Source organism: Notolabrus celidotus, chromosome 19 (genome assembly GCF_009762535.1).
Source record: "Notolabrus celidotus isolate fNotCel1 chromosome 19, fNotCel1.pri, whole genome shotgun sequence".
Classification (NCBI taxonomy): domain Eukaryota; kingdom Metazoa; phylum Chordata; class Actinopteri; order Labriformes; family Labridae; genus Notolabrus; species Notolabrus celidotus.
In genome coordinates, this window is record NC_048290.1 from 19,091,527 (window position 1) to 19,117,390 (window position 25,864).

The 25,864-nt window shown below is 39.7% G+C and overlaps 1 protein-coding gene across 1 annotated transcript; it reads left to right on the plus strand.

The window, feature by feature from the left end:
* Nucleotides 1-1,019: 1,019 nt before the first annotated feature.
* On the plus strand, nucleotides 1,020-16,769 carry pigo (phosphatidylinositol glycan anchor biosynthesis, class O). The gene is made up of 11 exons (XM_034710043.1): nucleotides 1,020-1,216; nucleotides 3,739-4,217; nucleotides 4,496-4,639; nucleotides 4,772-4,895; nucleotides 5,135-5,294; nucleotides 8,889-9,071; nucleotides 9,191-10,787; nucleotides 10,878-11,081; nucleotides 14,266-14,450; nucleotides 14,655-14,725; nucleotides 15,111-16,769. Exons 2-11 carry the CDS (start codon nucleotides 3,740-3,742, stop codon nucleotides 15,238-15,240), a joined length of 3,276 nt encoding a protein of 1,091 aa, XP_034565934.1. The 5' UTR covers nucleotides 1,020-1,216; nucleotide 3,739; the 3' UTR covers nucleotides 15,241-16,769.
* Nucleotides 16,770-25,864: the final 9,095 nt, after the last annotated feature.

A 25,864-nucleotide genomic window follows, 5' to 3' on the forward strand; every position in this document is an offset into this window, starting at 1 on the left:
TTTTGAGTCTGAGTTGAATTGAGAAACATTTGTGGCCATTTTTGTCATTCAGTTCTATTTAGGTAATTAATGCACTGATCCTCTGATTATTATTAATATTTAATTATTTCAGTAAGGCAGCTTCTTGATTCCTTTGCAGGCTCTTTTGTTTTTTTCTTAGCTCATTTTATATTTTTTGAGAAAAGAGAAAGCTGAGATGTTGCCCATCATTGTTACTTGGTTGCACTAATAAAGTGAAGTGCTGTACATCTGTGGTTGCATTATTCTATAATCAATTTGCCATAATTTTTAAGTATGAAAGAGATGATTTCATTGATAGCCATAGAATGCATGTCTTTCAATGTAGACTTCCACTGAGAGGAACATATTAGACTATTTAGGAACTAAATTAGGAACTACATTTAGACGGTCATATCAGCTTGATCATCAATGAAAATGTCCTGGAATTGTCCTGGAAAATGATCTCTGGAAAAGAGTGGGAACCCTGATGTTTATTTCTGCTGTAAAGATTGCCCTTTTCCCATTCATGTGTATGTGACTTCTAGTACTTCCAGAGGCAGCATCAAGCAGATCCTCGATGAACTGCAGCTTTTAACATTTCCGCATTGGACTCATATTTTTAGACCGGAGCTTGCCTCTTGGCCACACTTGAAAAAGAGATTTTTAATCTCAATGTGGTTTTCTCCTGGTTAAATAAAATAAAATAGAATAAATAAAATAAATTTAACTGTATGACATCCAAAATGAAAAAAAAAAAACATTTGACAACTTTAAGAACATAACTCAAAATCCCCTCCCTGCCCTTGCCTTTCCAGACACTTTTTGTTACTTTCTAAGGATTTTCATATCCAATTTGTAATTTTTAAGGTCAATTCCAGGAAAAAATATTAAAGTAGTAAGTATTTTTATGTATTAGTAGTTTTGGGTTTTAGATTTTAGCGTACAGGTTGCCTGCAGGTTTTTCCGGAGGGCAAAAACGCTCTCTAACACTGTGTTACATTAAAGACGTCCGCCCGGTACTTCCGCCGGGTTGCATGCACGCTGAAGTTCCGTGCTGTCACCAGTTTTCTAATCTCATTGTAAGGGAGTCCCAATGAAGGTGAGCGTGGTGTCTCCTCGTTCTCTGTTTACCTGACACACCTGTACCTGTGTTGTTAATAAACACCTTGAAGTCCGCCCTCAGACCGGGAGAGGACGGAAAGCCGACAGCCACAAGGTCAGTGACAAGAGCTCTGCAAGCTAGCTGAGGCTAACAGCGTTAACTTATGAACGACTATCGTTTCTGTTAGTTAATATGAACTGTAACACATTGTCATTATTTGATCTGTCGCTTGATATTTCTTTCAAGGACCCTCAGCCTATATATTGAAACAGCAGGTGCTTCTCATGTGCAGCCATTCCTTTGCCTCTCTTTAACCCTCCTGTTATGTTGCGGGTTAAATTGACCCTTTTTAAAGTCTATTTTAGGCTAAATATGCTTTTTAAACCAGTTAAATGCAGCATAATAATCTGGGCAGCATGTAGGGTTGCCAACTTTCTCACTACTACATAAGGGACAGGTGCCATGGTGGTGTGAGCATGATGTGTGAATTCATATTCATATTCATATTCTGATTCAATTGGGAATGCAGAGAGTGTGTATATTCCCTTTAATCCATACTGTATCATTGTGTAACCTCATATGAATGAACCTCAAAGAAACCACATCTCAGTCACTCTACTGAGGTTTGGGGATTCACTTATAAAAGCTCACTGTCAGTACTACAGAGAAGAGCCTTCAGAATAGTTCACTATGTTGATTTCTGTGAACACACAATTCATTGTTCCTAAAATCCAAAATATTGAAATGATTTGACCTTGTGGATTTTTGCACAAATTGTGTATAAGGCTAGGAAAAATCTCCTTCCAGGAAATGTTCAAAGATTGTTCTTTGAAAGAGAGGAGGGTTATAACTTAAGAGGGAAGTTAAAGGGACTTTGAGGAGTTTTTCACCAGCTGAGAAACAGACTGAAACCAACACCGATGCCTCTTTATGACCTTTAAAAGCAAACAAAACCATAAACAACAACACCTTCTCTGTCATTTTTAATGCCTTAAATAACTCAGAGGGGGTAGGTGTCAGACCACATGATTGACATTTGGCTTTAGAAACGTCCTTTTTTGGCTGTTTTCATTGCAAATAATTACATTGAGTGATACATCTGGCTGTTAAAAGACAGCAGGGTGAGGTTTTTGTTGAAAACACTACTTTTGGATGTAAAGAACAAGAGATAAGAGGTATCACTTTGTCCACAATGGGGTGCCAAAATTGATATAAATCAAAAGTTCCTCACAGCAGCCTTAAGATTAAAGATTGTGAGTGTTCGGACCACAAGGACAAGCTTTTGTATTTTAATCTGTGGTGTAAAAATTTGGAACAGACTCAATATGGAGCTACAGCAATGCCAAAACATAATTCAGTTCAGGAAGAGGTTTAAAGAAGTAATTTTCATGAGGTATAAGGAGAAAGATGAGCGTTCAGAATCATCAGGGGTTTACTTTTGATTGTAGGTGTAAGTATGAAGATTTGTTTTGTTGGACTGCATTTGTATAATGCCAGAAAATAGTGAATAAAGGGGTAGGATTAGATAAGTTTTAACTTCTGCCTACTCCTTTGCACATGTAAAGTAAAATGATTCAGTGCTTGCCAATGGAACTGATTGACTGTGTGTTTTTTGTATAACTATTTCTTTTTTTTTACTTGTATGTTTGTTTGTTTTCTATTTTACTTTTACATGTTCGAAATAAAGACATCAGATCAAAATCAAATCAAATCAAAACCACAATTTGGCTCTTTACATCAAAAAACAGGCAAAAGAAAAAATAAATGCAAAAGAGGAGTATGACTCAACAAATGTACTTTTTCCAAGGATACTTTTTGTGGCTCTTGACTGACTCAAGCAGTCTTTTGTCCTTTTGCACAGCCAGAAAGAAGTCCTTACATGACAAGTCGCAGTTTACAGATATTTGAAGTTCATTTTTGATCAGCTCTGTGCTGCATCTGTTTCTTGAGTCTGACCATTTAAAGGCCATCAGAGAGAAAATCCTCTGTGATTGGATGACAGGTGGTGTGATTGGCACATGATCTGCCACTGCTGTTTCATCTGATCTAGGATCTGTAGAGTGCAGTCTGCTGTATTTACAAGAGTTAATAGTCAATATACGGGACAATTGAGGTCCCTTATGAAACAAACCAATTTAGCCCAGTATACGTGATGTTCCGACTAATACGGGACAGTTGGCAACCCTAGCAGCATGTGACAGAAGAGGAGTTGTGTTAATTTATCAACATCACTTCATAAAGATACAAATTAAAAATAAAATAAACATAAATATATGTCATGTCAAACTATTTTATTTATATTCAGGGCTTTCCAATGTACATTAAAAAAGTTTTAACATGAATTTGAGAGAAAATCAAGTGAGTTATTCGCATTGAACCATGATCTGTGAGAACTAAAGAACTCCAAGGGACTAAATCTTGATTTAAATGGTTAGTAATGGAGTGAAAAATTAGATTAAAAAACATGTGAACTCAGATTTTTGGGGTTCTCACACTTTTGGATAATTGAATATGCCCCGGGTCAAAATGACCCAGGAACATTATTGCTGTTCCAGAGAAACAAACATAACAGGAGGGTTAATTAGTAAGAAACAGTTGTGTCTGAATTCACCTGTTCTATTGTCGTCTGTCTGAAGGATGAAGAGACTCTCGGTGCTGTCCCTGCTGCTGTGGATGAGTGCGGTGTACTTCGTGGGCATTTACCTCTTCGTGGGTGGATTTCTGCTGGTGAGGCTGGAGGTGAACAGGACCAGCACCTGCGGAGATGTGCTGCAGCCCGGAGAGGAGCCGGTGGACTTCTGCCGCGCCCAGCCGCGTTTCCGTAAGGTCGTGCTCCTCATCATCGACGCCCTCAAGATCGACTTTGCCCGGTTTGACCCGAACAACACAGATCCACGACCCTACGAGAACAAGCTGCCTGTGCTGGAGGAGACGGTGTCATCCAGGCCTTCTCACAGTCGCCTGTACCCCTTCCGTGCAGACCCTCCTACGACCACCATGCAGAGGATCAAAGGCTTCACGACTGGATCCTTGCCTACTTTTGTGGATGTGGGGAATAACTTTGCATCCAGTGCCATATTGGAAGACAACCTCATCCATCAATTTGGACAAGTGGGTGAGTGGTCACACAGCAATTCAAGGAGCATACTTCCAGACTTTCATCTCATCTTCATTGCAACAGAATACTTCATCAAAGGCTTAAAAGACACAAATGTGTTCTAAGCTTGGGTTCAAGCTAATCGGCCACATCAAGAAGAAAAAGAAAAAGAAAGTTCTATGGCCACACAGACACGTATATTTTTAAATTCACTCAACAAACTTAGGTGAAATGAAAAGAACCTAGCTGACTGCATTTGATTTCATTCACCTTGAATGTGTGTCCCCCCCTCACAGGCAAACGAGTGGTGTTCATGGGCGATGACACTTGGGAGAATCTGTTTCCAAAGAAGTTCCACCGCTCTCTGCCCTTCCCTTCTTTCAATGTGAAGGACCTACACACTGTGGACAACGGGATCCTTCAGCACCTTTACACAACGAGTACGTCTGAAATTAATTTGTTGACTTGCTGGTGTGCAAAACAAAGTCATTTAAATTGGTAAATGTCTGTGTTTTGAATTGTAATTGTGCTTCACATCCTTTGGTCTGTTACTTTGTTGTTGCTTCTCACAGTTGTCGGGGAGGACTGGGATGTTCTGGTTGCTCATTTCCTTGGAGTGGATCACTGCGGTCACAGGTTTGGTCCTGATCACCCAGCCATGGCAGACAAGCTGGTTCAGATGGATGGAGTCATCAGGTCAGTCAGGAGTACAGCTGTTAAGAGTTTGTTTCAGATCATCCCTGTAGCTGCGGAAACAAACACTCTGTTATAGTGCAAATGAGACAGTAAAGATAACCTGTCACTGTTATCTGAAACACTAAATGATACAACTAGAAACACAGTTCACAATCATTGAAGAAGGGGCAACATGTTTGAAGAACAGTGCAGAGATCTTTTAATTACATGATGTATACTCAATCTTCCTTTTTCTCCAGATCTGTGATCGACCGTCTGCAGAACGACACCCTCTTGGTGGTGATGGGAGATCACGGGATGACAGACACTGGGGATCACGGGGGAGAGAGTCAGAAAGAGACTGATGCTGCTATCTTCCTCTACAGCCCTTCTCCTCTTTTTCCCGGACCACCATCCCAGGTTGGCACAGTAGCTTCCACACATTCAGTGTTGATGTGACACGATAAAGACAGTCAGTGAAAAAGCCTTTAGAGACTCTGGATATGTGAGGGAGGCTGAAACGAGGCTCCGTGGGAGAGAACAGAGGGATGAAGGCAAATGTAAATATGTGGGTTCTATTTGAACTCACTTAAGGAGAATGATAAACCTTTAGAAGAACCCACCTTGACTAGTATCGTAACTAATTTGCATGTCAAATGAATGCATGCAATTAAGCATACAGTTTTCAATACCTTCATTATGTACGAATGGGCTTAAATCCAACATAAATAAATGTAACACTCTGACTAACTGACTTAAAATAATAATGATTACAATTATTATTAATGACAAAATGATAATAAGCATAATAATAATAACAATAATGATCATAATAGTATTCACAATAATAATCTTAACAATAATAAATTAATAATAAAGATATGTATAATAATATTGATGAAAATAATTATAATTATAATAATAATAATAATAATAATAATAATAATAATAATAATAATAATAATATTAATAATAATTATACCAACAATAATAATATTAATAATAGAAATAAAAAATAAATAATAAATAATAATAATACAAATAATAATGAACATTTGAACAATAATAATAGTAAAACATAAAATAGTAATAGTAATAATGATAATAAAAAGATATAAAAGCCAAAGTTTAGGTAAATAAGGTCATAATGAATTACTCTTGTGGCTCATGATTTAACTAAATAAAATATTACACAGAAAGGTACATATTTAAGGGTTTGTAACATAGACTGTATAAATAATGGACGTAGTATCTGTGACGTCACCCATCTGTTCCTGAGCGCTGTTTTGAAGCCAATCATTGGTGGGAGCCATATTGGAAACGCTGAACTCAACCAAAAGAGTGGGATGTAAAGAGGCAGGGTTTGAGCTTCCTGGCCAATAAGCTATGTGTTCCCGCCTGCCAATCAAGTCAGTCATGTCCTTATTTGGGAATAAACTCGTAATCTTAATATCTTCTGAACCATTGCGTTAGACAAAAATTCATCCTAAGTGTGAGCCGATAGAGGAATTATCAACGTAGACCGTAGCCGTTTTTTAACCAGGCTGTAAACGTGTTTATTTCTGCTGCAAAGATCGTCTCTTTTGAATTGGTGTGTATGTGGTTTCCGGTGTTTCTGCAGCCAGCCTCAAGCGGATGCTCGATGAGTTACAGTTATAACACTTCTGCATGGGCTTCATTTTTTGAGTCCGGAGGTGCTGCTTGGTTTGTAACCACGCAAGTAATGTTTTGATAAAGAGAAAAGTCTCCCATTACAGAGACATTACAAAGTTCATGTCAAAAAGCTGTAAATTGTAGTGATAAAACGTAGTAGAATCAAAATTAAAAGCCCAATCTTGACTCCGTCTGTCTTTTTTGGCTGGTTGTTACATTTAACATTTAGTAGTTAATGCTGTGTTCACTAAAACAGATGTACTCAAAAATCTGAGCAATAAGCAGTGTTGATGGTACAAGCTCCTTTTAAGCTGTTTACATGTGGACAAGCGAAACTCCTCTGACAGAACATGGAATGTTTTGAAGTTAAACACTGCGGGAGAATGAGTCAATATTCTATTTTAAAAGTTGATTTTCCGTTGTACTTTATCAGAAAGTATTTGTTTACATCACTTCTTATCTTGCCAAATCAGCTGAGTGTGCGCTGTATGACTATGAAACATCACACCATTCCTTTCATGATCATTTGAATCCATGCTGTGCAGCTCCCTCGGTTCTCTAAATTGATGCTGGCGGGTGGTCTCAGTCTTTTCGGGGATAAAAGTAGATCTCACACGAAGAACGTGAACCTCGGTGCTGATTTTCATAATTGCTGTGTAATGGGGTATTTGATGAGAAGATGAGGAAGATAGTGGGTTAGACTAACAACATATCACTCCAACAAAGAAGGAGAGATTACTGGACACTTAGACGGTCTGTTATTCAGACAGCCTCTTTTTTCATAAAAACATATGTGTCTCTAGGAGGTCTATCCGTGCCTGTTGCAAATGGAAATATAAGAATAATAAAAATAATAACTTTATTTATATAGCACCTTTAAAAACAAATGTTTACAAACTCTGTGCAATACACTGTGCAATATCTCTGCCAATTCAACATCCTGTACAATACCTTTATTCCCAGTGCTTTTGTACATAGCGAACTGTAACTATTCTGCATTTCTATATATACTTATTATTAATCCAATTTATATTATTTTATTCTTATTTATTTATATTTATTTGTTTGTTTATTTCAACAGGGACAGTGTACAGCCATTTAGTTGTACCAGAGTTAGCTAGAAGCTAATTTACATCTGTAGTCCCTGGGCAGGAGATAGAGGTGATGCCTCTGTTAAAAACAAATACATAATTTAAACAGCTACACAATAATGCATAACTACTATAAAACAACAGGGATACATTTACATCAAAACTATCAACACAATGATAAAATATAAATAGCTAAAAGCACTACACTATGAAGGTCATTGGTGTGATGAGTACATGATTGGGTTGATTTTAGCCATGATTTCATCCTGGACTTAAATTCAGCAAAGCTGCAGCACTCTCTGATTTTACTCAGTAAAGAGTTCCAAGCAGTTGTTGCTCTAACAGAGAAGGCTGATTTGCCAAATTCAGAAGATCTGTGGTGTATGACACAGTCACCTCTATTTGCTGTCCTAGTTGTTCTTCCATTATCTGCACGCAGTGATATAAACTCCTTTAATGGGGGAGCAGCCAGACCATTTTTCACTTTAAACACCAAACAAGCACCAGCAAAACCCACAACATTTTTAAAAGTTAAGAGGTTGCACTTCTGTATGATATTGCAGGATGATAACTTTCTGGCTTCTTGTCCAGTACCTTTTTATATCTTATTTTACTCCTTCTTTCTATTAATATTTAACTTTTTCATACTGTGTATAAGCGCATTCTGTAACAACTGAATTCCACCCGGGATAAATAAAGTACTTTTGATTCTGATTCTGATAGTTGGATTTTACAGTCAGGTTTTATTACTTGAGTATAAAAATAAACTGTCCTTAGATTTATATCTTTTGATTTCACATAATCATAACAAACCACAGAGGAGTCGCACAAAATGTCTCTCTTTATTTTTAAATGCACATATAACACAATGACTCACAGTAAGAAATATACACTTTTACTGAATGAGCATTCTGTACTATTCATCTGATCTTACCAAGGGCAGTTAGATAAGAGCTGGATTACTCAAATATTGTCTAATACTGCAAACATATTTACTTAATGACAGTAATTTCTGCCTGATTTGTTACGAATTGTAATTTAGTTCATTTAGTTGACCTTCTTTTTGGAAGTTATGTCGGCTGAGACTAATCGATTAATAGTTAACATCCCTAGCACAGCACAAGGGGTCAGTTTGGGGTCAGGACCTAGGATCAAACCCCTGACCTTCCAATTGTGAGACGACCCGCTCTACCTCTGAGCCACAACCGCCCCCTTAAATGTAAGAGTCGTCTAACTCCTCTTGTTTTTGTTTTGTCCTGTTTAAATGTAGAGTGAACCAGAAGTGGTGCCTCAGACAGACCTGGTACCAACCCTTGCTCTGCTTCTTGGAGTTCCCATCCCGTACAGCAGTGTGGGCCAGGTTCTCCTGCCTGTGTTTCCTCCTCATGGGCAAACAGCAGGTGCAGTTGGAGGTTTCAGCCAGCTGGAGGCACTGTGGATTAATGCTAAACAGGTACTCTGCTCCAGAAGTGTTTACCCCTCAACACAGAAAGCTGATCCAAGAGCATGTTCACTTCAGCTTCATTGTCTTCAGTGTTAAAATCGTCTCATGTGAACATTCTGTTTCTGCAGGTCAACCGTTTCCTGGAGACTTACTCTAGCATGGCCAAAGACATCCCGCCAGAGAGCCTCTCTCTGCTGAAGGACAAATTCTCCCGCCTCTCCTCTGATTACCTCGCCATGGTCAGAGAGGGTCGCTCATCCTCCCCTGAGCTAGCTGCCTCCCTGCAGGCATACCTCAGCTTGGTCAGAGACACCTGCAGAGCCACCTGGGCTCAGTTCAACCCCCTAAAGATGGCAGCAGGTTTAGCCGTCCTGGCATTTGCCTGCTTGACGTGCTTCATCCTGTCTGAGCTGTCCTTCGTGTTGATGAGTGAGAATGGTCCCGGACTAAAGGCCCCAGTGGTGGTGGGACTCGTCGTGGGAGTCTGTGCTGCTGCTGGTCAGCTGTTCACACAGGGCTACACTGAGGTAGCGTGGTGCCTGGCAGCCGCCACCCTCAGCTCTGAACTGCTCTTTCTCTGGAGGGCTCATCGGTCCAGAACCATGACTTTGGCTAAGAATGGATCTAAAGCTCCAAAGTTTGCTAGCTTGCTGAACCCGCGCCACCTTCTCGTCCCCTCTCTCCTGGTCCCACTCCTCCGTTGCGCCTCTCTGTTATCGGACAGCTACGTGATCGCTGAAGGCCGTGTCGTGACTTTTCTGGTGTTCTCTCTGGCTCTCTATATTCCCATCCATCTCAACTGGGACGGCTTTCTCTTACCCCCCAACCACGACCCACTGAAGCCAGCAGGGCTCCTTCCTGCTGCAGCCTTGTCTCCATCTGCTTTGAGGAAAGAAAGCAGCACCCTGTTAGCCTGCTTAGGACTCCTCGTCGGCAGCCTCTACCTTTCCCTCTCCTTCCATGGCTGTCGAGAAGAACAGGGCTCCTGCCGCCCGTCTCTGTTCCTGGCCCCTCTGTCCCGGTTGCAGGACGCCCAGCTGAAGAACCTCCACTACATCCTCTCCGTGTGCTCCCTTGGCTTATGGACTTATTTACTTAGACGCTGCCTCCGCTACTATGGCAACCTCAACTCCTCAGGCGGGACTGTATTCGCCGCCCGCTTCATCCTACCACTGCTGTCGGTGTGCCTCGGGCTCCACTGGGCTGTCAGTTCCACTCCAGAGGACAGCTTCAGGAGTCTTGCAGAGCTGATCAGCCTGGCTCAGCTGGCCCTCCCGAGGACTGCCTTTTTTCTCCTAGGACTTGGGCTGTTCCTGATCTTTCTGGACCCTCTCACTGTGTTTGTCAAGACAAGGACTGCAACCACAGCCAGAACTTCATCTGTACCTCCTCCCCGCTATCGAGCCAGTACCGGCATCAGCCCCCAAGCTGAACTGCATCACCTCATCCCCCAGATCTACCAGCGCATGCGTCGTTCCCTAGATGATGGCGAGCTGAGCGGGGGCAATGAGTTGGGTAGCAGACCCGCTGTGGAGGCCTATGGCCTGGGAACTGTTTACTCTGCCCCTTTGCTGCTGTTCTGTGGCCTGCTGGGAATTGGTCTGCTGCTGCTGCACCCAGAGGGCATGGCTTTGTCTTTCCTCCTTCTGCTGCTTGAAATGGGAGCTTTGTTGCACATTCATGCCTCGTCCACTACCCTCAGTGGCCTGCATGGAACAAACTCTAGTGAGATATTCTTTTCTAGGTTGTTTCACTGTTATAACACGATCTGTGTCCTTTTACCCTTCTCACCATTGTTTTAACTATCCCCCTCAGGCGGCTTTATCGTGCCCTGGACTCAAGTCGTGCTGTGGTCCCTGGCTGCCACCCAGTTCTTCCACGCCACAGGTCACCTTCCCACCTTCCCCTCCATCCAGTGGGGGGCTGCTTTTGTGGGGTTTCCTGATGGGCACACAGGCACCATGCTGCCTGCCTCACTGGTTACCCTCAACACTTTTGCCTCGCACATCTTGTTTGCAGGTAAATTATTTGTTTACAGAGAAGCAGCAATAGGTGGAATAATGAGTTTCAAAATATAGAAAAACTATTACAAATAATCATCCATGGGCGGATTTCACTGTTGTATTTGAAAACATCATTATAAGAATCTATTTATGGATTGAAGATGAAAATATCCAACTAGAATTCAAAAAGAAAAAAACATAATAGTTTGATTAATAGGTGCAATGTTAATTCTTCCAAATTATAATCTAGTTTAATGTATAATTATATAATGTTGTTTATAACACTGTGCCTTTATAAAGTAAAACCAAAGCCACTGGAAAATATATTTTTAAGGTCTAGCATTGAGTGTGATGAACTTTCACGGTTATTAGATAGTGTACAAGACATCCAGGATTCTGTCTGCTCTAGGGCTGCATCCCTGCACCTGAAGAGGTTGTTGTGATTCATGCAGAGATATACGGTCTTTCTGAAGTGGGTTTGTATGAGGTACTTCAATAGTAAGAGTTCTATGTAAAGCAGATCACAGTCAGTGCAGGTTAGAGGTGACCTGAGGTCCTACACAGAAGCTGAGTTTAGTGCTGCTGCAGACAGGATCTCAAGAATCATTTACTGCAGCCATAGGAAAAAGGTCCTACATATTTTCCTTATGTTATTATCGGTAATGTAGCTCTGTATTCTATATTCTCTGCAGCCAGGACACACCAGAATCAAACCTTTTTATTTTCTGAAGATATCAAGTTATTGCATTCTATACCGTTCAAGTACAGCATGTCTTGGGCACTATATAGAGAACATAAGCACTGGTAGCAAAGCTATCTCAACACGTCTTTGAAATCATTTTTAACTCGAAAAGCCGTGGCAGAGATTGGCCGGTGTTTTGGTTGAAACAGCCACCCTGTTAACTGCTGACTGTCTGGATGCGTCCCTCATAAATGCCTTTAGACAATCATTAAATATCTGATGAGGATAACACTGGCTGTTTCCGAAATCGCCTACTATACTAGCAGTACGTACTGATATGTCCAAAATTCAGTACGTAGTAAGTAGTATGTGAACAAGAGCAAAATCTGCAGAATGCCAAAACTCCCCGGATGTCTACTGATTCGGGAAAATATCTCAGTGTGCATCGGACCAGTCTTCCTCGCGTACTGTTTCCCATAATGCACAGCGCTCGTTCTGCTTTCTCTTTTTCCTCATTTTTTGACGGGAGGAAATCCGTTTTTGGGTGCTGTGAAAGTTATCAAATTACATATAAACCACTTCCTAACTTTTTAAATCATAAATGGATGCTAAATAAGCTTCTTATTTATCGGCTTCGCCGTTGTTTACTTCTGCTTTCCGAAACCGGAAATCCAGCGAAGTCTGGCTCAGCATGCTGCATGACAGATCGGACAGAACAGTCATACTACATACTAAATTCAAACGCAGTATGTAGTAGGCAATACCTACTGCCTACTACATTAGTAAGTAGTATGTAGCAGGCCGTTTCGGAAACAGCCACTGACACGTTCAGCTGAAGGTCTCCAGTTTACAGGGTCACTTTTAAAACCGTAACACCGGGAGAGAAGCATTTCCGGTGTGAATGAGAGAAGACTTATGTTACAAGCTGCTAAATCAAGTGAATCACAGCTTCTTCTTTTGAAAAATACACACACGTACAAAAAAGATAGAACAAATGAAAGAAAGAGAAATCAAGTGAATAACAGATGTGTGTGATGTTATTGTGGACGGCGAGCGGAATAAAAACACTGCGGTTAATCTACCAATCAGACACGTTCAGCATTGCAGACCCTGCCCCCCGAAAGTCCCGGGACCTTTGAAAAGTACTACCCCCGAAGCAGGGGCTTTTCACGGTGGGTATTAACTAACCCTGAACTAAATTTAGACCCTGGGTCTTCCAGTTGAAACTCATGTAGTTCAGGGGTTAAGTTCCTGTGGTTGAAAACGCCTTTTGTAGATTATGCAGTGTTTTGTAAAGTGCTAATGTCCTCAGACAGCTGTAGCTAGTCTCTCTGAGTGTAAACAACTAAACTTTAATTAGAAAACTCCATGTCTGCACTGTTCATTTCTCTGGAGAGGATTATGCAAAACCAAGGCCAAAGCATCTCTCTAGCTAGACTATTGCTGAAAAGCACTCGTGTACCAACCACCAGGGCAGCCAGCACTAAATGAACCTTAACAAAAGCTTTTCCCTATCTCCCTGTTTACCAGTCCTCTTTTTAAAAATCCTCCCTCCCTGTAGGCTGGTTAATTGAGGGATTCTTAACGACATTTTGTTGTTTCTACAATGCGTCTTCTACTCACTGCTGAGCCAAACAGCTGATCTGATATTGTGTAGCATGAGTATGAGCATGACCCCAGGCTGTTTTAACTGTATTTAACATAAGACATTTTACATTTGTTTTGGTTGTTTTGGATGATATTGAGGACACTATAACCAAGGACACTTCCACATGTGACTGCAGGAGCTGAGATCGAACAGCCAACCTTTAGATTGAGATATAATATTTCCAGCCACCATGTCTCTAAAGACATTCAATGATGTGTCCTGTGTCATATGTTTTGATAACATAGAAACAAGGCAGGGCCGACGAGAACATCAGAATCAGAATCAGAATCAGAATCAGAATCAGAATCACCTTTATTGGCCAGGTATGCTTGAACACAAGGAATTTGACTTTGGAAAACTGTGCCCTCTATGTACAAGGCATAAGAATAAGACATACAAATAAAAAAAAAATAATAATAACAATAACATCAGGTAACATCAGCATGACAAACTTGCAGCAGTCTGATGTTCTGTTTCCAAATAAAGTCCTTCTGAATGCTTTAAATTGTGTTTATGCTGAAATATATTTTATTTAAAGGGTTATTTAGGTAGTAAACAAAGAAACATAAAGTACCTGACATATAAACCTGGGTAACAATCAGTTTCTGGAGGTTTAAATTGCTGGGGTCAAATTGACTCAGAGGATAAAAGATGTTAGTAAATTTGAGGGTAACAGGAGGGTTAAAGTGATAATAAATGCAGCATACACTTAAATGCTGAAATGCTATGTTATATGTGGGACTGTTTTTAGACAGTAGTTGGTCACTCCTTAAAAAACAGAAACACTATTAAACATGCTTTCATTGCAACAGCGCTCTTTATAACTCATGACGTTCTCATTTTTACACTTCCATGTGTCATTACCTTCAGTGGGCTGCCCGTTGCTGCTCTTCTGGCCCCTGGTGTGCGAGGTCCGTGGCAGCAGAGGAGGCCGAGCTTGTGGGGAAGAAGGAGAAGATGCAGTGATGGAGATGAGATTGAGAGAAAACCCCCATCAGTTCAGCTCTGCGCTTCTACAACTCTCAACACGCTACCTCTTTATACTTGGAGTGCAGGTAAGATTAGAAACATACATTAGAGCCAAAAAATTATCATCCATTACGGACTAGCCCTTTATTCGATCACCAGTTTAGATATCTTAGCTAAATTCAGAACTGTTCACTTCATTTTATACTTCTTTTTTACTTCTGTTCAGTATCACCCTCCACGTGTAACACTATCCCATCACTCCCAGTAACTATCTGTGCATCTCTTCACAGGTCTTTGCGTCAGTCTGTGCAGCTGCAATCCTCAGGAGACACCTAATGGTGTGGAAGGTTTTTGCACCCAAGTAAGTGTCTGAATGGATTTTCCAGCTCACACAAACTCACTAACAGTAAAGGCTTTGGAGGATATGAGCGCATCTTTATTGCCAACCACTTATTCTATCTGGGCTTTTAAGTTAATGCACATTAGTAAAGGTCTGCTGCTCTGTTGAAGTCCACACGGAACATTAAATTTCAACAAAATTTATAGAGAATGACTAAGTCTCCAAGTTGTTCTTTTTTAGCAAAAGATGTACTGCCAGTGTAATGTCCTGTTATTGTTACCTGCACAAAAACATGGAGTAAAAACACAGAAAAACAGACATTTTATAAATATGTTGAAGATGATAAATATATGAACTTAAAAGCAAAAAAATAAAATGGTATATCATCTTATTTTTCTCCTCCCAGGTTGATGTTTGAGGCCTCAGGGTTCCTGGTGAGCAGCGTGTCTCTTCTCATCGGCGTCACATTAGTAATGAGAGTAGACGTGGCTGTGAGCCGATGGTTTAAGAGACTCGTCCCCGATGCATCCAGGTAGCGACGGCACTCCTGCTGCTGCAGCTGCTTTACCACGAAAGTCCACCAGAGCTCACTGTGCCACACAGAAAACAGACATGATGGTAACTGTAAGAACACACATTGCCATCTTTGTCAAGCTTCAGATTCGAAACAACAATGTCATTCACTCTTTTGAGGGCTATGTTGAGAATTACTGAGGCCTGTTATCAAGCTGACAACGCTTGGATGACTCTGACTTTCATTGAAGATTTTTACAGTGTTACGATAATAAGCTCCTCGCTCAGCTGATGAGGTTGAAGGCTTTTGGGGGATTTCTGAGCTGAATGTATTTTAGAAAGAAAAACCTCAAACTGAATGTTCCTCCTTAACACCTGCTCTCTAACTTACAACATACATGAGACCTTTCAAGCTCCCTGAACCAGGCTGTCTTGCAAGTGATTCAGCAGTCAAAGTGCTGCACTTCAACCATCAACGAAACAGTTTACACTACGCTACATGCCTGTCACAGCTGGCCAGCAACTTCAGCATTCAAACAAATGTGACTTTGAAGAGGTTCTCCACCTCCATAACTACCTGATTTAGTTAGTTTAGTGTTATGACAGTGAAATGTACTCTTCAGACGGTTAGCTGATCCTTTCCCACAGCTGTACAGAAATAATGAGCGGTAAAGGTTCAGTGTCTTCCTTCAACACTTAGCTACAGGCTGACAACTTTAGAGCCAATGTGCCACCCCATGTCAGGAGCCACCTCATAATGAATTTGCAAGAAGCTGTACTCCGCTTAGATTCAACTAAAGTGCATCACAGCATCTTTGTCATCTTCGTGTTTGCTGGAGGAACTTTTTACATCTTTTTTTGTATGTTTAACGTGTTGAAATAACCAGAGTGTCTGGTTACTGCCAATTCATAGACTTTATTAATTTGGTGTTTGTTTTTTTACACAGTTTTGGGTTCTTAATCTTTCATGGTCTCTGTTTTTGAGGGTACTGATTTCTAACTAATGCCTATTTATACATTTTTTTTAATCTCTTATACTTTTTTAAAATCTGAAGTGGAACGTTCCTCTTAATCAGGCCTCCTACATTGATTTTTTTTCCTGGAATGTGTGCCTAGCTTTAAGTAATGCCTTTTTTTGTGTATGATGTCATTCTGTCGACAGGGTCATAAAATCCAGGACCTCCACAAACACCATTAGTTAATTTATTTCTGCAGGGCGCCTGAGTCAGTGTCCAGTATAAGATCTGTTACTGTTCTGCAGCTGTAGTCAGCAGCTGAGGCTCATTAGCTAATGCATGATATTGAAGGGAAGTTGAGCTCAGGTTGAATTAGCTACAATGCAATAGTACTGCATTTCTCAGGCTGTTGTATGGGAGTGAGTGGTCATTTATAGCAGCTGCTGTATTGACACCAGCCATAGTGATTGTTTGGCGGGGTGAAATGACGACAGGACACATTTGTTTTCTGTTTTAAATTGTTTAATATATAAATAACTGATCAATTAATATGATTTTACATTCTGTGAAAAATGTAATTAAAATTTTGTACTTGACATTTCTGCCTCACATTTATTAAATGGTTGAAAAATATCCAGTTTAGGTTCCATGCATTCCCTGTTGTGATTCATGTTTCAACTTTAGGGATTATTTATTGTGGAAAGTGAAAAATATTAATACAGTGCATAAATGTAGGATTTAATGTTCATTGATCCAATGACTTGATGGAGGAGATGGAAGCTGCCATAAGTTTTTACTGCCCATCAGTCAGGATGCTTCATGCATTATTCACCAGGGCTTTCCACATTTCTACTTATCATTAACTCTGTAAGTCGTCAAATATCTCACTTGGACAAAGAAGGAAGAAAACAAGATTCAATTCAAGATTTTTGTCCTGCCAATGTTAGAATTTAAGACGTACAGGTAGTACTCAGAAAATTAGAATATCATGTAAAAGTTGTTTTATTCAGGCAATTCAACATAAAAGGTGAAACCAATACATTTTATAGACTCATTACATGCAAAGTGAGATATCTCAAGCATTTCTTTGTTGTAATTTTGCTGATTATGATTTACAGCTTATTAAAACCTCAAACCCAAAAACAGAAAATTAGAATACTGTGAAAAGCTTCAGTATTGTAGGCTCAAAGTGTCACACACTAATCAGGTAAGTAATCCAAAACACCTGCAAAAGGGTCCTGAGCCTTTAAAAAGCCTGTGTCTTGTTAGGTTTAGAAGAATTCTCAATCATGGGGAAGACTGCTGATCTGACAGTTGTGCAGAAAACCATCATTTACTCCCTGCAGAAGGTGGGTAAGACACAAAAAGTGATAGCAAAAGAAGCTGGGTGTTCTCCGAGTGCTGTCTCAAAGCACTTTAATGGACAGTTAAGTGGAAGGCAGAAGTGTGGAAGAAAACGCAGTACAAGCCAGAGGGATGACCGCAGCCTGCAGAAGATGGTCAGGTAAGGGCCATTCAAAAGGGTGGGGGAACTTCAGAAGTAGTGGACTCAGGCTAGAGTTGCTGCTTCAAGAGAAAAGACACGAAGGTGGATGCTGGACATGGGCTTCAAATGTATGTACATTAATATGTACATTTCACCTTTAAAGTTGAGTTACAGAAATGCATGCACTTTTTCAGGATATTCTAATTTTCCGAGTAGTACCTGTAGATGAGATCTTTCTTTGTGATATCTGAAAGGAAAGGCTTTAGTAGGTATCTTGATTATCAGTTAGTGACAGCTGCTCATTTTCATTCCTCAAGTATTCATTTGTAGGAGGAAAAACCTGAAACATGTCACTTTTAAATCACAGGAAATCTGCCACAACAGCGGGGATGAACTGCAAATTAAAAACCTGTTTTCCCCTGCAAATATATTACAATCATTTCAAAGACGACAGACCTGTTGGGAGATAGAGAATGAAAATACTTGAATAAAAAAAATGTCAATTACAGTTCCATAAATATGCATTTAACATTTGAAGGTGCAGTGTGTAGAAGTTATAAGCATTTAGCAGAACAGATTTGGTGAAAAAGGGACCTATCAAAAAGTAAGCTAAAATAAACGTATAATCTCCATCTTGAACCGCTAACATGTTCTACAGCAGCTCAGAACGGACAAAACATGGCAAAACACGTTTGTTATTCTGTGCCGAGCTGCCAGTCCGGAAATTAACTTGTTGGAAGACAGTCGGAGAAGAAGAGAGCATGGTTGTTGTTGAAGTAGGAGAAGAGAGAGCAATTGTTGTTGAGGAGAAGAGGAGAGAGCGGTTGTTGAGAAGGAAAGAACGTGGTTGATATTGAGGGGGGAGAAGAGAGAGCGGTTGTTGTTGAGAAGGAGAGAGAGTGGTTGATATTGAGGGGGGAGAAGAGAGAGCGGTTGTTGTTGAGAAGGAGAGAGTGGTTGTTGTTGAGGAGTAGAGGAGAGAGCGGTTGTTGTTGAAGGAGAAGAAGAGAGAGCGCTTCTTGTAAAGGAGAAGAAAAGAGATCGGTTGTTGTTAAGGGTGAAGGAGAGAGCAGTTGTTGTTAAGGAGAAGAAGAGAGAATGGTTGTTGGAGGAGAAGAGGAGAGAGCGGTTGTTGAAATAGGAGAAAAGAGCCGTTGTGAGGGCAAAGGAGAGAGAGAGGTTGTAAAGAAGAAGGAGAAGACGATAGAGCGGTTGTTGTTTTGCGCAATATAATTTGTATAATACAAATTATACCAATACCAATACAGTATTGGTTGACTTTATAACAGCAAAAAATTGACAAAGGCGGACCACAGATATTATACATCACTTCAGCATGAATCTGCTGCATTTTCATCAAAAAAAAAAAGAAAACATGAAGAAGTGAATCGAAAGTGAGACAAAAAACACAACATCAAAGCAATTCAAAGTTCATTTAATCATGTATCACAACATAACCCATCATAAAACCATCACACAGACCTGATCTGCTGCCTGTGTATGTGGTGAAGACTAGAAATGAAACATTTATCAACAGTGTTGAAAATCTTTAATCACGCTTCAGAGACTGAAACCAAAATACAGAGCACAGAGAAACAAGTGAGTCATTGGTATTGATCAACAAGTCTCAGTGTAGGCAGAGTTATTTGAGTGATTTTGTGTGACTGAGGTGTGAAAATGTCTCTGCACCTGAAATCTAGATGTACACTAATGGTTCTTGCCCACTGGGGACAAACTTGTGGAGTTAAGTGTTAAGTTTTGTGGTGTCCATGGAAGTCACAGTTCTAACTGTGTAACAATTAGCGTATACCATACAACTCTATGTTAGTCGTGCTACAAAGTTAAAAATGGAAATATTTTCTAAACCAAATACTTAGATATGTTGGTTACCTTTTCCTTTGTTCTACAAAAGAAAAATGTCAGTCAAAATAAAACTCACAGTAATTTAGGCTCATTTTGATCCCTGTTTAAAAACTTTGCAGTTGTGAATCTGTCAGAAATATCTCACACAGATAAATTATGTTTATCGCTAAAACCGCTGTTTGGAAATCAAGTTTAAAAATTTGAGCTGTCCTCAAAACAAAATGCCCTCTTCCACCAGATCAAGATCTGTATGGCAGGAAATGTCAAAATGCCAAAATCAGCTACAATCAAAAGTTCATCCAAGCTGTGTTAATTAAGACTTTCGTGTATATTTGACTGTGCAGCAAAGAGTCATCTACTACAGTCATTTAAAAAGCTAGACAAGCAGTGACATATTTTTCTTCTACGCAGAAGACAAACACAAATTTAATGGTTGCATTTCATCTTGTAACTCAAAGCCACTACACTTCTTCTAACCCTGTCGGTGTTATCAGATTTGGAGTTAGGGATCCCTCAAGTGGACTGGAAACATTGTGTTCGAGTCACCCCTCTGTTCTTTCCAGCCTCACAGTTATCTGAAACATGATGCACCAAACAACAACTAATGGAGGCCTGTGTGTTGTTTTCAGTCAGAATGCCCAACAGGCCCTGTAACTACAATACAACCTAGAAATCAAGTCGCTCCAAGATTTGCTTTCCTCTCAGGATTCAGAGTCCAGAGAGATAACCAAGACACCATTGATCCACCTTTCTGCTTTTCTACTGGAACAGTTTCTAATACGATAGCGCCATTTTGTAGATTTAATGTTTAAAAGCAACCATTGGTGATAGACCTCATTTACATAGCCATGGCTTTGAAAGACTAATTTGAAATATTCTGGAAACAAAAATAAACCTGCTGCAAACCACTCAATTAACATGCAAACTCAATGCACACACTGCCATTCCCACGAACCAACTCTACATTAGGACTGTGATAGACTCACATATTGAGGATGGAGCCTGGCATTGCGGACGTGGCACTCGAGGGAAAAGTTGATAAAAGCTCCATTTGAACAGAACCAATCATACTGTGTTTTAATGCCTGGAGAAATGGAGGCACAGAGCTGATTATTATGCTGCCCTGGATGTGGACTGGATTCCTTGTCCAGCACAGATACAGCTGGACTACAAGGCCAATCAATCCTTCCAGCCTGGGTGATGCATTCAAACTGCTTCAGCATTGCAAATTGTGTTAAAATAGGACAGCAAACAAGGCTTTTCTGTGTGAAATCAAACTGTGCATTCTGATGGGAAACATTTCATGCTAACAAGAACTGTATTAATTATATGCACTCTATCATGCACATGGCTGCCTTGTACTTTCTGTATGTGTAACTGCAGCTTCAATCATTCATTAATTTATTTATTAACATATCCATTCATTGACTCATTCATTTGTTTATTAATTTATATCAATGGCAAAACGAGGCTATGTATGCAGTATTTTTTTAATTTTTTTTTACCTTCAGACAAATCATTTAGTCGAGCTGGGCATTGAAACAACACAAAAACACACAATAACAACAGACTGACTGTTGATGCATGAAACCTTCTTTATCTGTTTTGAATGCGATACTGGATAATGACTGAGAAGCTTTAGAGCAGATCACTAAGCTTTCATTAAAGCATCAGTTCCTCTCTAATTGCTCATCATTATCTGATGGGAAGCCCTTCGGACAACAATCTCTACATTTCAGCCTGCACCAACTATTAAAGTCAGACTAATTTTCATTATGGGGATGGAAAATCATCCGGCTGCTCCTCTGAATGTGCTGTGAGCTCAGAGAGGACGGCTTGAACTTTCCACATAAAAGCTAACAAAACTTTTTTTGATGATATCCATCAACACTTTCCCTCTGCAGTGAGGATAGACAGGATCCAGAGTTTCTCAATTGAGAGTAAATTAAGGGGCAGAAACTATTCATTTATTAGACCACTAAGATCAGTTATTGGGTCTGTAAGTATGAAAACAGCCCCGGATAAATGCCAGGTATGCTTTTTACAGATCTGAGCGGCCCTATATAAGCTCATACTGAAATTTTAAATAACACAAGGGCCCTGTCCCCGAGGTCTGAGAGCAAGAACACCAAGGCAAGCGAGACTCAAACTCACAGCTATTGATTTCATTTTATATACTCCCATAAACAACAGTATTTATACTGTTATACTGTTGTAAAGTGTTATACTGCAGCCCTAAGAGAATGTTTTCTGTGAATGGGAATTGTACTGACAATGTAGCTGCATGAAGACAATGAAGACAATGAATATCTGGTCTATCAGACTGTGTTAAATTAGAACTCAAAAGTCAATAAAACATTGAACAGAAATTGTTTATCAGCTGGTAATACAGGCTAATATTAATGCATATCGCCAACTGCCCTTAAAGGAGAGAGTATTTACCAAGGAATTTTGCAAATAGCTGTCCTTTCCAACAGAATATATATATATATATATTTTAAGAGTAAAGATTGATTGTGCTAATTTGATAAAATAAATAATGTATCCCCAGTTAAAAGTATGTTGGCCTAGCAGTTTAGGCACATGCCCCATGTACAGTCCTCATTGCAGCAGTCACTGGTTCCCCGTAGTTCCTGTCTCTCTTCAGCTGTCTGATCCATTAAAGGCACAAAAAGAGGAAAAGAACCCCCCTAAAAATAAATAAATAAATGTGAGTATGTCAAATATATGTCTTAAAATGTAGCAATGTTTGAATTTTGATGCAATAGGCTGAGAGGTACTAGCTCATGGTGGATGGTGACAGCTACCTAACCTTAACGCAGTAAATGGATAGAAGCAGCAACAGTAATGCTGAATTACTTGAGAATCCAGAAATTTAAATCTGTTAACATGGCAGACTCTAACACTAACACTACTATACAGAGAGGTAACTACAGCATGTGAATACATCAAAAGACTGCTGCAGAAAATAAAATAAATCAAATCTTCATTGACTCTGTTTAGGTTGCCTGAGCATAGTGTCTGAGGCTGATGCCTTATTAAACCCTGTTGGATCCAATTTTAATAACGAGGACGAAGTGCTGCGCAATCAGATAATCTTTAACCAAGGAGATAATCCAGGTAATCCATGTAGGCAGTGGCGGAGCCACACAGCTTTGACTTGGATGGCCAAACTGGGGCACTGACCGTTGAAGTGGTGGCCAGGCATAGAAAACATTAGGGGCTTACCCCAAACCTAGGAGGGTTACTTCATTAATTACATCTACTTTAACTTCTTTTTACAAGATAATTTAACAAATGTTACATTTTTGTAGATTTTTAACGTTAACATTAACTCAACAGAGTGTCAACATTTAAATCTGCTGAACTGAAGTCTTTAAGGACTCAAAATGAAGATGATAGTCCAAAGTCAAAGCATCAACAAAAAAAATATTAAAATGCAAAGAAACCACTGTCTCTGCAGCTTGTTGAAACGCAATAGCTGATTTGAATATTGATACGAAGTAATGCCTCTGACATGACAAACAGCCAATCATGTTTAAGAATTTCAGGATGGCCACAGGGGTGGCTAATCAGTTTTCACAGGTGGCCATGGCCATGCATGGCAACCCCCTGGCTCCGCCAATGCATGTAGGTAAATTACTAAAGGAGGAAGGGTGTTTGAATATGAAAGGATACATAGGTTTCTTCCTGGATGGATGTGCATACATTCTTCATTTATGAAAACCCAATGTTTATTGGCATTTAAAATGTCAAACAAAAGATGTTGCCGGGTTTCTGTAATCACAGAGACAGATTTATTTACTCATCAATGTGTACCATTTAAATTTTAGAACACTATTTGTCACAACGAATTTGCACTTTGCACTGGAAGCAAGCCCTGTGTTTAATACAAATCTTGTTTTACTAAGTAACTCAGTTTCCACAGTTTATAAAGAGCAATCTATCATGTCATTATCCTCTAATCGTTGCATGCATGTCTTTTATGTGTCTAATATATATTTTACCTTAAGAAGGTAAAAATCACAGAAAGCATTTTTTGGGAGAAAGTCCTGCATAAAAGAGATCACAGTATGACTAATAAAATTTGCACTGAAGACTGTCAGTTGCATATGATTTGGTATGCAGTCCCAGTGCAAGAACTTGTTTGAAGGTTTGTTCTCTTCTTTCAACATAGCTGGATCCTAAATTAAAGGGAATACGAAGACAGACACAATCTATCACTGTTGTTTGCTCTTCTCTGACTCATCTGCTTCCAGGGAACATTTTCTCATTCTTTTTGTGTTCAGCTTGAATAAAAAAATTAAACACTGCTGGCCAAATAATGAAACACTGCTGTGATAAACCACAATTTAAAACAGAATTGTACTTTAAAATGGGCAAATATGTTTCTAGCTCCTGTACTCCGTTTACATGAACACCAGATAAGTTTGTCATAGAGATGCTTGTGGTTCTGTATTGATTTTCTCCTACTTTGACTGATTTAACACCACTGTTCTTTCAGTGTAAGGGAATGACAATAACAGTAGGGAACCAAACCAATGCTTTGGTTGATTTCTCTACCCAAATGCTGGGTTATCTCGACTACTGCACAGGGTTATTTCTACCACATACAGTATATGGGTTGAGGTGTGTTATGTTATCTGCATTACATTCAGCACATAACAGTAATACTAACTGGCCCCTTTTTTATCCAACTTGGAATAAGGGCGTAGCATGGGCTAAAGGAGAATTCATAATTTCAGGATTGGATTCAGATCCACTTTAGAGACAAGCAGCATTCCTTATTGTGGATCTAACTCATATACAGTGCCTTGCTAAAGTATTCACCCCCCTTCAACTTTTACACATTTGTCACGTTACAAGCACAAACTTAAATTTATTTGATTGGGATTTTATGTCGTAGACCAACACAAAGTAGCACATAATTGTGAAGTTGAAGGAAAATGATACATGTAGTTAAATATTTTTTATAAATAAAAAACTGAAAAGTGTGGTGCGCTTAAGTATTCACCCCCATTTATCTTATACTCCTAAATAAAATCCATATTGAAAATGCTGACTCCAGCTTTATTAACAAAGACATCAAGACATGATAAGATCTAGTCCCCTCTTACAGACAGGACTCGATCTCACCTCATCTTAATCCACCATGAGCATTGCACCTTGCAGTATTTAGCAAGTTACAGTGGCAAGGAGAAACTTCCTTTTAACTGGCAGAAACCTCGAGCAGAACCAGACTCATGTTGGAAAGCCGTTTGCTTCGACTGAGTTGGAGTTGGAAAGAGGGATAGAGGAGAATCAGAGAGAAAGAGAGAGAGCGATGATTGTGATGAGACGGATAGTAGTAGTTGTAGTAGTAGTAGCTGTTGCCACTGGAGTCTGGAACGTCCACAGCGGCAGGAAGTCTACGGCAGCAACTCAGAGGAACCTACAAGACAATGGAGCTCAGGGACTCCCGAAAGGTCTATGGTTAATGGTTAATGCTCACAACTTACACAATATTGGTACCAGAATTCCAAAGTTGAGATTTATGTTTGAAAGGATTTACCGCAGAAGGCCAAAACGTAATTTGAAACTCACAGGCTGCAAGAAACTGAGAGACAAATAGAGACATAAGCTGCGAGAGACATCATGACCATGCACATGACTGAATTTTTATAGGGTTCAGTCCTTCGTTCAAACTTTTCTGCCTCAGCACGCTGTGTCAGTCAAGGTGAGATTTCTTTTAAAAATGTCACACACTTGGATACACTGAGGGATACAATTTGTTGCTTGAATGGTTCGTGTTAGCAGAGTTATACTGTTGTGAAATGCAGACACAGAAATATATGGTTAAATGTGACAACTTTGCAATCAAAGTTCCAAGGAAAGTTTATTAACTTCATAGGAATATTTCAGAGTTCAGACATTATTACCCACCAACACACCCAACAACCAACAAACAAACAAACAAACACAGTAAGTTTGGAAATGCATAATCTATCCACAGACATGTTCACTCATGTTTATCTTTATAGGCCTAATTTCACACATCTCTGCGCAAAGCCCCAGAGGCTTTCAGATGCAGAACAACAAAGAGTCCCTATCCAAGTCTGGGAAATACTAGAATTCAAAGCAATCAATATTTTTTGCATTAACAATGGATCGAATCACAGTGTGTTTTGAGGCATGGTAATGCAGTGTGGGCTTCATGCTGCAGATAGAAAACACAGATAGGCAGAAACATGATACTGCTTTTTTCTTCTTTTTGGCACCAAACAAACACAAGGCTGGGACTGCTGAGATACAAAATGAAAGGTTTTTCTCCAAAGGGATGAAAACCTCTGGCATTCGAGCATA

What these genes read in the sequence shown, in the direction of transcription:
- pigo (XM_034710043.1), top strand. Translation starts at nt 3,740, where the DNA reads ATGAAGAGACTCTCGGTGCTGTCCCTGCTGCTGTGGATGAGTGCGGTG. An exon ending in TGTGGATTAATGCTAAACAG is followed by an intron (nt 9,072 to 9,190) that starts GTACTCTGCTCC and finishes CTGTTTCTGCAG; the next exon opens with GTCAACCGTTTCCTGGAGAC. An exon ending in CCTGCATGGAACAAACTCTA is followed by an intron (nt 10,788 to 10,877) that starts GTGAGATATTCT and finishes TATCCCCCTCAG; the next exon opens with GCGGCTTTATCGTGCCCTGG.